This window comes from Biomphalaria glabrata, chromosome 9 (genome assembly GCF_947242115.1).
Source record: "Biomphalaria glabrata chromosome 9, xgBioGlab47.1, whole genome shotgun sequence".
NCBI lineage: Eukaryota > Metazoa > Mollusca > Gastropoda > Planorbidae > Biomphalaria > Biomphalaria glabrata.
Window position 1 is genome coordinate 13801329 of NC_074719.1, and position 17996 is coordinate 13819324.

A 17996-nucleotide genomic window follows, 5' to 3' on the forward strand; every position below is an offset into this window, starting at 1 on the left:
ATTTAGCTCTCTACAGGACGCAAAGGAATAACAGGGATCGAACTGGACACTATGCGAGCGCAAACCGTTCAAATTGAAACTAGACCACCTGACATAGTTTTGGCAAAAAAACAGAAATGGAAAAGTGGTTTGAGTGCTGGGACAAGTCCCAAAAAGCCCGTGGAGTCTGGGAGCGCATGAGGCGCCCTGACCGCACTTCCCGTGGTGGAGGCTGTCCAGGCTTGAGCAAGCTATTATAGCACAGTATAGGACAGGCCACTGTCCTGTTGGCTCATATTTCTCACGGCTATGGCCAAATTTTGATTCACGGTGCCCCCGGTGCGGGGAAGAAGAGGAAACCGTGCATCATATTCTGCTTGACTGCCCCAGACTTGTTGATCTCCGTCTCGTCAGGTCTGGGAAACCCAAAATTCTCGACCTGTATGGCGACATTTTTGCACTATGCACGACAGCAGGGTTTCTGTCCAGGGATTTTGCAAGAGAGGATTTGAGCCTCTCAAGCCCACACTCAAATGGAGTTTGATGAGGATTATGATGACATAGTTTTGGTTGCTCACGAGGACGTACATCCAGCGGGAAGACAATTGTGAACTAGACTTAAACGATCCGCGGTATGTGATAGCTATTTTATTTCCTTTCACGCCAAGGTCAGTGTAGGCTACACTTAGACACACGGTATTAGGCTACTTAGTGAATAAAGTAGAAAGGGGACAGAGTGAACGCCTGACAGGCCAGCTATTTAGTGCTGATTCGTAGCCTTCTTGATCTAGATCTACCTAAGAGGTACATAGGTTAATCCTTAGTCCATTTTAAGTATCTATTTGTTGTTGAAAAGTAAATGTGGTCTTCCTTAATCAAGCCAAAAATTACCTCTACAATCGCAGGAAAAAAAAAGACCCCTTATAGTAGGCTGACCAGTGGCGTAGCTAGAGTATATGATGCCTGGTGCGGTACCTCATCTTGATGCCCCCAACAACAACTAACTAATTATTAACATTGCAAATCCTTACTTTTTTTTCAAAATAATATGTATTGATTAATCAAATATTGTTAATTCTTTCATGACCTTAATGACCTTTCATGACCGCAGCATTATCATAGCCTTGACCCCTGCAGTCCATTATGTCTAAGCCATCCAAACGCAGTTTCTCTAGAATCATCTCAGCGATTCCAACAGCATGCGTGTCCTTTGTGTCGATGAAGTCAACAAAAGACTCACGAACCTGCACCCCGTCATTCTCTATGACAACATACCGTAAAATTTGGGAAATTTGATCCAGCTTTGAGATGTCAGGTGTACTGTAAAAAATAATAGAGAAATATTTGGCTTGTTTTACTTGCTGTATGATTTGTTTTTTAGCGTGATCCCCCAATATTGTAATACAGTAGTTTAAGTTTGTTCGTGTCCATACAATTAGTCGTTTTTACTGAAAAGCTCACGGAAATAGGAAATTAATACACACTGTGGGAATTTTGGTGCCCCTCTCCACTTGGTGCCCTGTGCGGCCCGCACCACCCGCACATTGGTAGCTACGCCACTGAGGCTGACTAAATTTTTTTTTTTTTTTTTTTTTTTTTGTGTAGGCTAATGTCAAATAAATTATTTACATCATTTGTGATTCCCGTGAAGTCTGAGCACGGCTGATCTAATAGTGTAATAGAGCTATATATTGGGGTTTGAATATTATATATACCAAATAGCTTCATTAGCTACTGTTCACGTACACATAAGTATAATTGACGTCATAAGATTAATGGGAATGAGCAATGTGACAATTTTCAGGTAGCCTACATTTGTTCTTTAGTATTTCATCTTTTTCTGACACACACCATCTTCGTCCGCCCCCTCCCCTCTTTTTATTGAAAATGAAACACTTGTGTTAAAGAGGGAAGAGATATAGCGAAAGAGAGAGAGAGAGAGAGAGAGAGAGAGAGGGTCCATGGGCTATGTGTGATGACGTGTGTGAGGCGTGTTGCCTGTCTAGAAGTTGGTGCTTGCCCAAACCATTTGCTTACAAGAGAAACTCCTTAGGTTATTTTCTCTTGTAAATAAATAAGAATGTTTTTACTAATACAACAAAATCTGGCATATCAAGGATATTAAAGATTAGTAGGCCTATTAGAGTATTAGAGAATATCGACGATGACTGGTGTTTTGAGCCTAACCCGATTTAATGGGTACCTGACATTACTTGGGGAGGGTAAAGGCGGTTGGCTGTTATATGCTGGTCACATGACACCTTCGTTAACCGTCGGCTATAGAATCTGATGACCTGCCTAAATATCACAACATCTGAAATGGATAATTTACTTTTTTTTTTTAATGAGCCTTATTGTATACATTCATACAACGTGGACTGTGGTCTACAGTGTGCACACTATGCACCATTCTAAATGCACGAAACTTGTCAAGTCAACACATTTGATTGTTTCTTTAAAAAAGTCCAAGGTCAGGGCACTACCTGGTCTTCATTAAGGAGCGATACACAATCTTAGTGCCAGGCAGTTCAAGAGTTCCACACACACCTCCTTTCACGACTTAAGTTGTTATCTCTACTTTAGCTCCTGAATATATGTAAAGCTTCTTAATACTAACAGATCCTAAGATTTGCTGATATAGGCATATACTTATAGGCCTAACTTTTTTTTTTTGTTTTGAATCTGTCGTCACGTCCGTCAATAATCCAATTTAATCTTAAATCTATTTCTAAGCCTATAGATTCGAGTCTCCATGACAAAAGAGTAGCCTAACAGTTAAGAAAATTATAAAATAATAAATTAGGCTTATAACTCAGAGTCTCAGATTGAAATAGAATAAAATATGACAAAAGAATAACAGTAAAGTAGAATTATAAAACACTAAATTATAACTTAGAGGCCTAGAATGAAATACATGCCTAATCAGTTCTCATGAGACCAAGGATAAAAACATTTTTTTCCCCATAAGATAATCATCATCTGATCTTGTCTGAAATTCTGTTTACAATAAAGGTCACCAACCAACCCACCCCAGGCGTCATCAGATCGTAAGATATGAAAAATTAAATAACTTTCTGTCCAAGTGTCATTAGTGTAGTAAACAAATTGTTTACTAATTTATAATTAACCGGAACATAATTAAACGCAGGCATGTAGAGACTAGATCTAAATTTATTTTTTTTAAAGGAAAATTGTACCATATAAGAAGATGGACAAGAGACATTTGATGTATCCTATAGTCCTATACAGTAGCCTATACACTAGCTCTGAAATCGCCACTGTAAAAACTCGAACTCCTTCAGTAAGTTTCTATTACTCAGCCACATACCCCAGATAGATGTTTCAAACATGGCTATATAGGTTTCACCTAACCCTTAGACTGTTGGACCGTTGTATAGGCCTATAGGTTTAGATTAAAAACAAAGACAGTATTGTAATAGTCACGTTAACAGAGAAGCTCCATCAGTGTTCCTAGCTGTGTCCATAGAATAGTTGGCCTATACATGGTCAGATGCGATGTAGTCCACTCGCAGCTGTAGACAGAAACCAATGCAGAGGTGATCTAAATGCGCGGTCGTATTGGATCAAAAAATGGACCAGTTGGTTTTGGATGAATAAAGGCAAACTCTCATGTTATTACTTGGACATTTTGATTCCTATGACCTCAGTGTTGTCCGAATTCATTTTGAGCATTGTTTGAAACACATTTTTTTAACATCACTTTCAGACACATGTTAGCATATTGAGATAAAATGGAGAGATGTGATAGGAGGTTAACATGTGCAAAAAAATGGAGTGAACTAGATAAACAGCAACAATGACAAATTATTCAGAAAAATAAATAGTACTCTTAGTAGGTGGATTTACCCTAGACATGTACACGACCTAATATTGTATTATTAGTGCTAATGTTTCAGTGAGATTCCTAACAAACGAAGATTCACATTTGACTAGAGTAACACCTTTTGCAAAATCACTAAATTTAGAAAGCCAGGAGAGAAGACTCAAAAGTAAAGTAGCAATTATACATAAAACACTGAACCAGAACCATAATCTTCATATACAAAAACAAAATCTAATAAAATACTCAGAAAGACACAAAGATAAAGGCACATTCCTCGTCCCATATGCTAGGACAAATTTGTACAAACACTCCTTCTTCCCTAGTGCTATTAGAGCATGGAATGGGTTGCCTGAGCCAGCCTGGAAAACCAGTGACTTGGCAGAATTTGTTAACAATGACTAGATGCATGATGCGTAGGACGTAACCATTTTATATTTCGAGGTAACATCTGTATTTTAAAGATAAGATATGATACAACAAAAACAGAAGTGAAAAGTCCCTTATTTTTGTTTAAGTACCAATCAGTGAGAATTTATCTTCAAAAGACAAGATTGTATATTTGCAATCATAAAGTTATCAAGATAAGATGGAGGGAGTACCAAATAAAATTTAACGGATAGTTGTCTATCCAGTCATTTGATTTTGTCTTCTGGTTCGTTATTGTTTAAATTTTGTATAGCTTCATAGTCTATACCTCCCTTAAGGTATAATATAATGTATGCAACGAACTGAAGCTAGGCTGTGTGCCTGTGAATCAATGAACATGACTTCTGTTAGCTAGCAAAGTGCTTGGATTTTAAATTGAATCTAATTTGCATTAGAATTTCTACAAATTCAAAGTAAAATAATAAAAATATTCAAATTACTGACAGGAAATCTAGAATCTTGTTATTCATGTCACTGTGACATATTTAACAAACACAACATAATAACAAACTAAACAAAATAGCTGTTTGCAACAAATGTTTAATATTCATATAACTAATTGTTTACAATTTCAATTCATGTTTCAGTCATTCTTCAAGCACAATAAATGGACTGTCAACAAAATGTGTGAGCAAGAAACCTGCCAATACAATTTATGTATACAATAATATGTACTTGAACCAATGACCTAAGAAAGAACAAATGTGTTTGATTTGTTTTATTGTACTGACATCCATATCTAAGAGAAAACATGACAAAAGAAAGAACAAATTAGAATGCAGCATGTTCATATCTCACAATAACTTCTAATGAAAGAAGGACAAAATAGCCTCCAGTGGATGAGTCATAGAGAGCAAATAGTTCAGATGTTTAGAAACCAATGAAAATAAAACTATAACAATATCATCTCACAAATATTGCTTCATAGCTTCTTTTTCAATAACAATTACAAAGATACAAATGTATACATTTTTAACACTTAAAAAAAGGTGACTAAATTGGCAGTTGAAACAGTCACTAGAGTTGTGTAGATAGTGTGCTACGTGAGTGGTACAATGGGTGTAGGGAAATATCTGTTGGATGCTACATGCTCCCTCAGGTAGCCATCCCCCATTTCTTCATAGTCCTTCCTGGTAATGGAACTGCTGGCAAGGAAGGGAGATAATGCAAATTTTCTAGCACCATTCCATGCATCTAAGCTTGGGTTGCCTGAAACATTGAAAGTAATATACAAATGCTAAATAAACAATTTTCATAAGTAACATCCAAAAGACAAAACTGTATTTCCCTTCCTAAGTATATTATGAAAACATATTATTGGATATCACTGAGTGATATTTTTTAAAATAAAACTATACAATGCCACTTCTATTAAAATCTATAGCTACTACAAAAACTATTTTTGAAATTATTACCAATATGTATCTATGCTAAATTCACAAATCCCATTTACCTGCTTTAAAAATATTGTATGTACTTTGAAATGGTCTGATCTGAAGCAGTTCTCTGTCTATTCTTTCTTTAAAGTTAAAAAAGTTAGCATTGCCTCCTGTCAAGAATACATGCTGCAGAGAAAGAAAAAGAGTATACGAGATGTGAATTTTAAGATCACATACTTATTGACAGGTTCATGATACAAGAATAATTAATTGAAATGATTCCAATAAGAGCAGTTCTTGACAACCATGTTGGAGATAATGATACTATGATTCAAAAGTTTGTTTTGAAGTGACCAATTGTTTTAAAAAAAAAAGAAGAGTTCCAGAAAGTACAAAAACAAATGAACAGCATATTGCAAACATCAGCTTGCTTAGTGAATCATATCAAGGTTAGGGGGCCTTGAATCAATAAATTTGAAGCTTACATTTACTGAAAAGTGGTTAATACAAGACATAGACTCATCAGGAATAAAGAATGTTGGAATAAAATGCCATTATCTTTGCAAAGAAAGAGAGATCTTTGGAATTACTATTCATTTATGAACTACACACAAAACAAACAAACAATAACACTAATATACCAACAGACAAAATAAAGTAGGCTTGGAAGAGTAAAGTGGTGAAGGGAAGTCACTCAACATGCCCACAGGGGCATCCCATCTAGTTGAAGAAAGTTCTATTTTCTACTGTCTTTAGTTCCCTAAACTGTCCTAGGTTTCCTAAACTATGTTAAGAAGGACGAGTAGGTATTTTGATTTATTTTGTATTGACTAATTGGGTAAATGGTCAATATGTTCTATGTATGCAAAAAAACAACATATGCAGACTAACCTGAACAACTTTAGTCTGAAGATTATTTGGCAATCTACCAAGAATAAACTCCATAGTTTCACTCAGACCAGCCTGTTCTAGACCGAGCATTGAGGGCTGGAACAGAAGTTCTGGAACTCTGTTGGAAAGCAAAAGTTATGAATATTTCCGACTAGGAGGTTCTATACTTGTTATTATTTAAGAGACTTTTCAATACTTGAAATATTTATGATTAAAATAAACTACAACATTCATGGTTTGGTAAAGATATGTTAAATTTCTTTTAAACTAGGCAGATTATTTTCAGAGTGGTTGCTGATTGGTAAAACACTTGGCTTACAAACTGAGAGGTCTTGGGTTCCAATCCGAGTGAAGACTAGGATTTAGAATTTCGGGTGCCCCTGAGCTCACCAAATTCTAATGGGTACCTGACATTAGTTGTAGAAAAGTAAATGCAGTTGGTCATTGTGCTGGCCTCGTTAACCATGGGCCAAAGATCTTTACCTAATCTGCCTCAGAGATTATAAGGTCTGAAAGGGGTACTACATTTTTAAAATGCTCATTTAAAAAAATCTATTTCATTTTTCTTAATCTTCAAAAATGAGAATATTACTAAATGTCTGACAGATATTGGCTGCCTACAGTTGTAGGTTCACCTTATACAAAGATATACTTATTTAATTATTTAAACAAACATAAATAAACTGATAAATTGTGACCTTAATTATTTCAACTATTTTGCTGTATAATAAACAATGTATTATGCTGACCTTATTCTCTCCACTCCCAAATGTAACCTGTAGTACTCAGCAACATCAAACTCTCCAGATAAACCTCCCAAATCAACATCTCTGTAGTATAGACGTTGAAAAAGTATTAAGTATGTTACTACTCAAAGTGTCAACAAGAAACTTAGGAATAAAAAAAATGTATTTAACGCAAAAAAAAAAAAAGATTTAAAAAAAAAATACTTTTGAAACTCAGGATCATGTTCTTTCAGCATTGTCTCAAGTTCTTCCAATTTTTCTTCTTCTGCCTCAGAGTCACTGGTACCACCTTCACGATTCTTTAAAAATAAAATTTGTTTGAATTAGAATGGGCATAACAAAAAATAATTGTGACAAAGTGTTATAGAGGGTGCACAAATAATTAGTTTCTGTAGGCTCAATAGATTTGATATAAGGACAAGGAAATCTGTCTTAGTTGAGGCAATAAATAGGGGTGTGAAACTCGAAGGAAGAGAGAACAAGCAAGAGACATATGACAGATTTTTGGAGTGAGGTTAGTTTTGTTTGAATTTTCATCAATTCACTTGTGTTTCTATGTAATGTGGGAAGCGTGGTCGAGAGGCAAAGTGCGCTTGAACTTGGCTTGGCTACCTATGAAGGGGGCTCGAGGTTCGACACCCGACTCAGGCAGAGTTGTGTTTACTGAGTGCCTAAAGGCAGCACGGAAAAACCTTCTCCTAGATACCCCCTCCCCCCCACTGGTCCACAACTGATTGGATCAAAGCACTCTGAGCATGCTATAAGCATGAAAGTAGCGCTATATAAAAGCCATAATTTATTTATTTAAATTATGTGAGAAGAATATAAGATCTATCCTAATTAATACAATTCTGTATTTTAAAATCAAAATTTTTAAACATTTCTTACATTGCAGTGGCAATATCTCAAAGCCAGCAAATAATAATACATGACAACAAATCGAATTGAAATACATTTTGACTTATTGTGGTACAACTAGAATGTAAATTTCTGTTAGAGAGATGAAGTGGAGAGATAAGGTTGACATTGGAACACATGCATTCCTTGAAGAATGAGAAGACTAAAATTGAATTTACTTTGTGGTCTACTTACAATTTCTTTATACACATCCCAATCTGCATCATTCTGGCCAAAATTATCTCCCTTTTTGGAGGGCTCTGCAAAAGAACAGAAATGAAAAAAAAACATTTTTTAACTTGTCTAAAATGTTGGATGATATTGATAAATACATGCACCTATTAAAGTAAACAATTCTGTAACAATCATTACGTGCTGCTAGCTGAGATATTATTCTCATTCTCTGTTGAGCTGCATAAGTTCTTCTCTTTGTCATATCTGACTTCTTTTGTCTTCTTGCATTACGAGCATCCAAAATTTTCTGGAAAGACATTTTTTTTTCTTTATATTACTATTTTCAAGGTGGATTTATACTTTTATTATTGATGAGCTTGTGCAATATTCCTGAGTAAACTTTTGTTAGGTCAACATTTACCTGCCTCTTGGCTCTCACTTCTGCCAACCATCCATTAAAATCTACTCTCCTTCTCTCTTCAAGTTTCTTCTCTTCTTCCCATTCCTAAAACATTTGAAAAAAAAACACAAAAAAACAACAACATTATTACAGCGTGGTAAGTAAACAAAAAATGGTTTTATCTTCTCAATACTCTTGAAACAAATAAAATAAATGATACAGAACCTTTTGTCTTTTCTCTCTCTGTAAAGCTAAAGCTTTCTTTCTTCCTTCCCTTGCACTTTTGAGAATTTTCTGTCGTTTTTTAATAGCCAGTTGATCAGGTGTCAACATTTCATCAGGAATATCTAGCAGTGGAAAAGATGGCTCCTTATTCTGGGCAGAATTGGAAAAATAATTGTTTTCCCATTAAAAAAACACAAAGAAAACAAAAGCAATATCTAATTTAAAAAAAGAAATGTCTAGTTTAAAGAAATGTTATGACTACCTATTGTTCAAGGAAAGAAATGTTATGACTACCTATTGTTCAATAAAAGAAATGTTATGATTATCTATTGTTCAAAGAAATGTTATAGTTACCTCTTGTTCAATAGGTGCAGGTTCTTGACCTAAAATTTTTGCTTTAGCTCTTTGAATGTCAGCAGATAATCTGTCCACGGCTTCCTGTAAGTCTTCAACTCTATTTAAACCAACCTCAGCCAGGGCTGACTGTTTAATCAAAACATTTATATTGTATAGCAAGCATTTATCGTGTTCATGTTAAAATTAAATATAATCATCAGTGAGTGTCTAAACATAAAGGTAAACAGCAATACTTACAGTGAAGGCATCATCATCCCCAGTAACTATCAATTCCTGGACTTCTAACAGTTTCTGAAGTTCTGCTTCATCGGATTGTAACTAGAATAAAGTTTTTAAAAATTCTATTAGGACACAAGACTAAAAAGCATATTATGTGCATGTACATTTGGGTAATCAAGGAAAAATAACTTTTAGTCATAGCCAAAAATCAAAACAGAAGTCAATTTTTTTTCTCTTAATAGAAAATTAAAAAATGGTCTTTGAAAAAGACTTCCACAACAATAATTTAAATACAGCTTTTGCAAGCAATTTTTATTATTATTTTTTGGCCTAGTCTTAAAAAATATAAGATATTTATGTTAAAATAAAAATAAACAGATAATATTATTATTAACTTTCATTTATTTAATTTTTTTCCAAGTATGATAGAATATGAACTGAAGATGATATCCAGTAGTTAGGCTAGAAATTTGAATTAAGAACAAATGCTGTATAATCTAGAAAATAAACAGTGACAGCATTTTAGTAATGTTTGACTTTCTTCGTCTATTAAATAAAACTAAGATATCCATGCAGAATTTTATTATGGCATAAAACCTTTCTATACTTCTAGTATTTGAAAAATATATTATCTAAATACAATTCCATCCTAACATCTAAATGATATAAAACTTCATTAGTAGTGTATGGCTTCCTCTAGCCATCTCCCTATTGCACATAAGAAATCGTCTTTGTGCCAAAGGATCATGGAAAAGTGCAGAAGATCTAACAAATTTTGTCAAGTGTACATCTTAATAATATACCTTGTCAAGTCTTCTTTTAGTGTTGACTTCTTGCAGTCTGGCTATTTGTTGTTTCCTTCTTTCTTTTTGTTGTTCCGCAGTTAGTAGTGAGCTTGCAGCTTGCTAGGGAAACAAATATTAATACCAAAAATGTTACATCTAAACTAATAATAATTGAAAAAATCTACCTTTAAGGAAAATAATATGTTTTTATTTATAATTAATATATGGTGCAATAATTTAGCAAGAATTACAATATTATAATGTGTTAATGCATATCAATCTGACCTGACCAAGGGGAAGTTGCATCTTCCTGACATTAGCTTCAAAATAGTTATTATCATTCCATAAACTTAGTTCTGCTAAGAAGTCAGTTGCCATGTAACAATGGTCTCTTATCATTTCCTTTGAAGAAAGAAAAATATTTTAAAGGCATAAGAAATAGTTATTTACAGTTTCTATAGCCCTTTAGAAAAATAAAATATTTGGATGCTTCATAATCAGTTAACTAAGGTAATACATCACACAGTGTTTGTGTTTAAAAATATTGATACACAATGTAGCTGAAATGTTAACATTTTTGCTTAAATTTTCCCCATTAAGAAATATTTGAATTGTGTAAATAAAACATGCATTGCATTAGAACAAAACAAGATTAAAAAGGGAAATTGTACTTCAATATTAAATTAAAACACACAAATGCTTAGATGCCTACTATAGATATGACATTAGATGAATGACAGTGATGTTTCAAACATCTATAAATAAACAAAAATAGCTTATATTATACACATGTAAATGAAAAATATAATAATTAAAAATCATTTTTAGCAACCCTAAAAGGAAATAGCTTTTATCTGTGTGCTATGTGTTTGTCCATCTATCTTGTCTGTCATGTTTAGATCTTAAATACAATCAAGTAAATCATGCTTGAAATAAGCACATCTACTTTTGTTTTTTGTGAAAATGTACCCTTTTGGTTGCATCAGAACTTTGAAAGGTTTAAAATATCATGATGTCCAATTTTCAATTTCTTTTCTATTTTACAAGATCTAAACGGGATGGTCAGTGTCTATTCCCCTTTCAGGGGCAGCTAAAAAGGCAGTGTGTGTTATGCAGTCTGTTCTATTAAAAAAAATAGAATTTTTTTATCTTGCTGAGATAGGTCTAATAATTACTTAAGCTCTTTCAAAAGCATGCCTTTTATTTTAAAATTAAGAATGCATATTGTAGTAATATTTTATAAAATATTTCAAATTTCAAAAAGGAACTTTTGACACGAACATCTGCATTAGGCATTAAAATATTTCCATTCATAGAATGAACCCTTCTTACTTCTACTCTGTTAATGGTGATAGCATTGACATGTCCGGGATATTTAAGCTGTAAGATTCTTTGGAGAAACCAATCTATGTAGCCACCCCCTATGTTGATTCTGCGACATTGTTCTGGGTATATTCTACCACCTATAACAGGCACTACATGGGTTGCTTGGTAACCACAGTCCACAATAAGAGCATCAGCTGTTTCTGTTGAAGCAAAAATAGATCCAGCCTTTTGTGTCAAAGAGACAATATCTATAATTGATGTGAGTAGATTTCAAAAGTAAAGAAATTCTGAAATTGGTTTAAAATATGAAAATAAAAAATTATGATTAATATTTTTTTTTTAGATTCCAAACCTTGACAAATCCCAGTGGACTATTAAAGTAATCTTAGCTGTTGTGAGTTTCAAAATAAAGAATATCATTTCTCTTCTTAATTTTATGTTCATATAAGACAGTGATGTCAAAATAATCAAACAAAGATATTTTTTTTTAACTCCATCTTTAAGAGAATTATTTAAAATAATATCTGTTGAAACTATCTTTGAACACAAAACTGGAAAAAGAAATCCGTGTTACCTGGAGAAGGATGGTTGTAGTACAAACTAAAGAGAGAGTCGACTCCATAGGCTACTTGAGGTATGTGATAACATTCAAATAACAATTCATTCATCACTGAAACAATAAATCATGATATTTCTTTTATCAAAATTGCATGTTTAATATTTTGACCAAAAAGTAAAATATGAATAAACAATAGAACTCTCCCAAGTTATATCTTGTCAGTAACACTAGCTTTAGCTTGTAATTTCATAAACAATAAAAGGAGATGATTTATATTCAGGTCCTGGGTTAACAATAAATTGAGTTCTTTCATGTACAAACATTAAATGGATTTTATCTTTAATCTGTGTTACTAATAAGACAGTGCTGTTGTGTATACTTTCTCCAATGATAGGAAATGAGACAATAGATAAGAGAAAAAAATGAGTTCTTCAATCCAAGGAAAGAAACTATCAAGAGTTCAATGTAAAACATAAGCCAACCAAAAAAAGACTTTATAAACTGAACTATCTGTGAAATCCCATTTTGTATACTACACCTTTCATACTATAGCATGCTCAGTCAAGTCTCTTTTTTTGAGAGGGGTATCTGAGAAAAGGTTTATGTGCTACTTTAGATGCTCAGTTAACACAACTAAGTTAAATCTCAATTTGAAATTCCTGGTCTACAACAGGATTTGAATCCCCCTCAGCCCCCTTGATAGTTAGGCTAAGTGGCTTATGCCACTTGGACCTACATTTTCTGAACAGATGTTTATTTCAACTTGACAGGCACTAGAACTTGTCTCTAAATAATACAATTTTAACAAACGTGTACATAGGTTATAATTCAAAGTATTTACATTGTCTTGTATAGTTGGGATTACAAACAGCTTCTGTCAACACAATGGGATGATCTACACACCCTTCTGTTGAGATGCCCAAGTGGGAGAAAAGATAATCAAAAGTCTGCTCCTGTTAATAAATAAAATATCATGATTGGAAATGTGATAGGTTTTAATATAACATTCAATACTTCATTTCTTTTTTTTTTTTGTTTCAACCAGTACATAATAATTGTCATAGATGAGACACACTTTCATTGAAAGCCAAAACCTCCTCTGTGAATTCAGGGTCAGAGCTGTAGACATTGTTTTTTTTTATAGATCTATAGGTTTTTCATCCATCCTTCAAACAATCAACATAGATGTGAACATAAGAATGAGAATAACTATCGAAAAATCATTTTGAAAACAAAAAATGTGAAATGAAGACATTAAAAAATAACAAGCTAAAAAACTACAGGATTTATAATAATTAAATTAAAACCATTTAATCATTTATTTTATCCAATGATTCTATATTACGAATGATAAAAGAGCTTTTGAAAACCCTAAAAAAATGCCTGTATATTGTTTCAAATCCTTTCCGTTCTTTTTAAATTTTTTTTTTCACTTTCTTCTAAATTATCTACTTAGATTTCTTTAATCTAATTGTTTTTCAAATAAGTTTAGATGGCAATTAAAGCAAAGTGTTTGTTGTACCTGTATATCAAAGAGTGTCACTATATTTCTGTCAAATTGAGATCGAAGAATCCACTTAGCCACTTCCATACTTGTGATGTCATTGCCAATGAGAGTTTCAGTTTCCTAACCATATGTGCAAGTGGCAGAAAAAAAAATATCATTGCAACAGTTAAGTAGGTAATATATATAAAGTATTCTTTCAGTGATAGGTTACATTAATGAAGAAGTTAATCAGGACAGTCATTTGGTGGACAAATCTTAATAGAGTATTTTTAGGTCCATATTAAGAAGCAAACTAAAATGAACAATAATTTACAAAGGCCTAGTTTGGCCAGTACAAAAATTGACATATCTTATATATATATGCCAAATGATGTAAGACCATGTGAGTTTAATGACTCCAAGTAAGAGCTTAAGACCTAATTAAAATTTCAAACTGCAGCATATTCAAACATGAAATTTGTCATATGTTTATGATTATGCTAAGAGACTGGTAATTTATAAATTGGGTGTTCCTCCTGTCTCAAGAAAACAGAAACTATGAGAGAATATTGAGCAAACAGATAACACAATGCTGCGTTTCAGTTATAAGAGGACATTCTTACATTTGACTCAGATTGTCAGTGCCACGAAAGTAATGAACACAAAGTATTTTTTTTACAAAAATGTTACATGAATGGTAGAATTACATTTTGGCTCTTTTTCCCCTTTTGTTTAGCAGTGACATTTTTAAATAGAAGGTTGGGTGCTTGTGAGGATGCCCATCCAGCTCGGCATTGATACGTTCCTGGAAACAACAAAATACATTGTTAATTCCACATTAAAGAATACAAGGAAAAAAAAATCAATATCACAACAGTCCCTCTTCTTGCATTTTTAACATTTATATCATTATATAATACACTAATACAGAAATATGAATCATGTAAAAAATGAGTGTGAACTGTGTCACACAAGTCATAATAACATTATAATTTGGTACATGTTTAAGACATCCGCTCTAGTAGTATAGAGTATGTTTCAGTAATCTTAGAAGCCTGGCATTCAGATGAAAATGATGTGTCTGACAAAGGCTTTGATAGAAGGAAATATATATATTTTTCAAGATCTAGAGTAAAGCTGCCTTATTGAACAAGTTAATCCGAATCAAGGTGATATTTCATGTTTGAGTTGTTATAGCTCTCTCTGTATTGGTTAGATCTAGAATAAAATGAAAACATCTATAAAATCGTCATTCATTGGTCTATAAAATTAAATCTGTTGCCAAGTTTGAACATGCATAGTAAAACAAAATCTGATGTTAAACATGGGTGGCGTAGGTATGACAGTGCAAACTGCATCAGACAAATTTTTTTTCCCCTGACGATATCGAACGCCTTGTAAACCATATCAGACAAAATGCATTTTAAAATGTTTTGAGAATCCAATTCTTTCATTTCATGTATTTTCAGGTCAAGCAAGAGGTGAACTTCCAAGTGTGCAAAAAGAAAAAAAAAGACTAATTGCCATACAAATGTCAGTGATAGTTCAAACTTTAGGCAAAGTCAATGCAATGATTAGAGTTAGCAGTGGCAGGGGAGAGCATACTTAATTTTTTTTTGTGGGGAAAGGGAAGTAATTCGGCAAAAAAGAAAATCATTTATAGACTACACAAAAGAATCATTTTCTTATCAATAATGTTTAATAAGCACATATTTATAATTGATTGAGTGTTTTGTTGTTTTTTAGATACTAAAAATGTACTGATAATGTTTATTTTTGCTTTGAACATTAAAGAAAATATAATTGCATAAAATACATAAACACTCAAAACAAAAAATCTAACTTAATATATTGTTATAAACTTGGTGGTGGCACAGAGAGAGGTAGTGATGTGTGTGTAGTCAGCCGACGCAAATCGCCCCAGGCCAGCGCTAGAAGAGCGGTCAACCGTGACAAGCTACAACGGTCAGCCGAGTCGAGTGTCAACAGGACAGTTCGGGATGGATCGCCGTCGTGAACAGAGCTGAGGAGCGTCACGAGAATTGTAGTCATCTGACCACCTAGAAACGTCCAGCGGCGTTCTGTCCGGTTCGAGAAGGCCAGTAGAGACCCTATATAAGAGCGGAGGTGTCGCAGTCAAGACGGTCGAGAAAAGGGGCTCAATACAGCAAGGTTCAGAGCCCGGTTCACTACAGTCCGGTCGACTACAGCACAGTTCAGCGGTGTGGTTCTGTACGGAGCATTACGACGGTTCAGTGCGGAGTACTGTCAAGTACAGTTGAGACGACTGGCGTCTTGATCTTGGTCTGTGATCGAGTCCGACACAGTGAGCCTAGTGTGTGAAGTCAGTCCTGAACTGTTGAAACCAGTGCAAGCCCGGAACGAGACGGAGAGGCCAGTGCAAGATTTGATACGGCCGAACGGTGTTATCGGAGAGATATTTGTACAGTGTATGTGTTGCCAATTGTACAGTATTGGCTGTTATTTATTCAACTATTAAAGTGTTACGTTACTTTGGAGCCCTGAGTTGTCAAGTTCTTTAAGTTGGTGGTGTAAGGTGCAGTTTGCAGAGAGCCTGGATAGTGAGATTCATAAATATAATTCTCTTCTTCCCTCAACAGTTTGGACAAAAGGAGGAAGTATAGGAAATATCACACTCTTATTTCTGCGGATAGTCACCCCACGAAAAAACAAGAGGGGGGGGGGGTAGAACAAGTGTTCACCTGTCACTACGGATGGCTGCCTGGTCGTGCAGTTTGCGCGCTGGACTGTCCTTTGGATTATCAAACCCTGCCCGCTCCCATCCCCCTTTGTCCTTCAACTTTGAAGGAACATCCGAAACATGTAAATCATTTTACAAACACCTCAAACTAATGAAAAAAAAAAAAGATCTAGCTAGAATGCTAGATCTAGAATAATAATGATTCAAATAATCTAGATTATTTTCTAGAACTAGAATTAACTACATTAATTCTAGATCAACTAGTCTAGATTTAGATTCTGGTTCAATCTAGTTACTAGTCTACTACTTTACTGTACTACTTACTTAGTTAACTTTTACTTAGACTAGTAAATAATAATAATATTATAAATAATAGTATTAATTATATTTAATAGTATAGTCAGTATAGACACTATGAGTATAAGTATTGAGTATATTAATTAAGTCACAGCAAGTGTAAGTTAAGTAAGTAGTAATAGACATGACATAGACATACTATGACATAGATCTAGTAATAATTAATGTAGTAGATGTAGACTCTATATACTATAGTCTATAGATCTAACCATAGACTTATAATATATTATATACTAATATAGTTAGTTATATAGTCTATGGATCTAACTATTTAATAGATTATTTATTATTAAATTGATAAAATTGATTATATTTATAATTATAGTGACTCCAACTCCAACCATTATCAATTACGAGAGGAACTCCATTCTCGTGCAATGCTGCATCATATTCAAATATAGGGTCAGGCTGTGGCTTTTCATCCTTAAAGGTAAACATGTTATTAATTTTTGAATCATCGGTCGCTATAAGATTCTAGTAGAGTTGATCTAGATTCTAGATCTAGATAGTAATCTAACTAGAATTTAAATCCATGTTTTTAGAACTACTAACACGATATGTGCCTCAAACTTTATTTTAAGCAAATGACAGTGATTCATTTCTATACAATAAGTAAATCTACAGTCTATACCGTTAATTACTTTAATAAACCCGTAGCATTATTCTAGCACTAATTAATTAAGAAATATGCAAACAATATATTTAGATCCAAAGATATTATTTTTTTTAGTTCGAGATCGAGATCCTAGACCTACGCCTAATTTACAAAAACATAAAGCCACACAAAAAATCTGGCCTTTGTTTTGATGACATCCATCATAATAATAATATTTTGATTAAGATCTGGAGTGTAATTCTAGATCTAGTTTTCTAGATCTAGATCTAGATCTAATTCTATTCTAAATCTATAATAAAATAAATAATGATAATCCTTTAGACTCTAGATTATATAATAGAATATATCTATTGTTTTATATAGAGCTTCTCGGCCAGGATCCAGATTTTAATTTAGAATCTTATTCTTAGTTAGTATCTAATCACTAAGTATATGTCTATATATCTACATCTTAGGACATCTAGAATCTAGAATAGATCTGTAGTAGTGACTAGTGACTGTAAGTGTGTAAAAAAAAAAAAGTTAGTGTAAGTTACACTTCACTGTAAGAGTAAGACTGTCACTGGGAGGGGGGGGGGCTGTAGTCAGTGTAGTGTAGACTAACTAAG

The 17996-nt window shown here is 33.6% G+C and overlaps 2 protein-coding genes across 2 annotated transcripts in view; one reads left to right on the forward strand and one right to left on the reverse strand.

Annotated features, from left to right (window-relative positions):
* Positions 1 to 17996, forward strand: part of LOC106074657 (uncharacterized) — a 119919-nt gene that overhangs the window by 15075 nt on the left and 86848 nt on the right. The window lies entirely within an intron of this gene.
* Positions 4774 to 17260, reverse strand: LOC106074646 (actin-related protein 5-like). The gene is made up of 19 exons (XM_056041945.1): positions 17114 to 17260; positions 14401 to 14498; positions 13730 to 13834; positions 13049 to 13160; positions 12223 to 12318; positions 11655 to 11848; positions 10608 to 10724; positions 10341 to 10442; positions 9556 to 9636; positions 9316 to 9444; positions 8962 to 9111; positions 8758 to 8841; positions 8535 to 8643; positions 8358 to 8422; positions 7470 to 7564; positions 7269 to 7349; positions 6520 to 6637; positions 5703 to 5814; positions 4774 to 5458 (listed from the first exon to the last, which is right to left on the reverse strand). The coding sequence occupies exons 1-19, from the start codon at positions 17208 to 17210 to the stop codon at positions 5289 to 5291; spliced, it is 2115 nt and encodes a 704-aa protein (XP_055897920.1). The 5' UTR covers positions 17211 to 17260; the 3' UTR covers positions 4774 to 5288.

What these genes read in the sequence shown, in the direction of transcription:
- LOC106074646 (XM_056041945.1), bottom strand. Translation starts at nt 17,210, where the DNA reads ATGTTTACCTTTAAGGATGAAAAGCCACAGCCTGACCCTATATTTGAA. An exon ending in TCACCATTAACAGAGTAGAA is followed by an intron (nt 10,725 to 11,654) that starts GTAAGAAGGGTT and finishes CTTTCTTCAAAG; the next exon opens with GAAATGATAAGAGACCATTG. An exon ending in AGAGAGAGAAAAGACAAAAG is followed by an intron (nt 8,842 to 8,961) that starts GTTCTGTATCAT and finishes CAAATGTTTTAG; the next exon opens with GAATGGGAAGAAGAGAAGAA.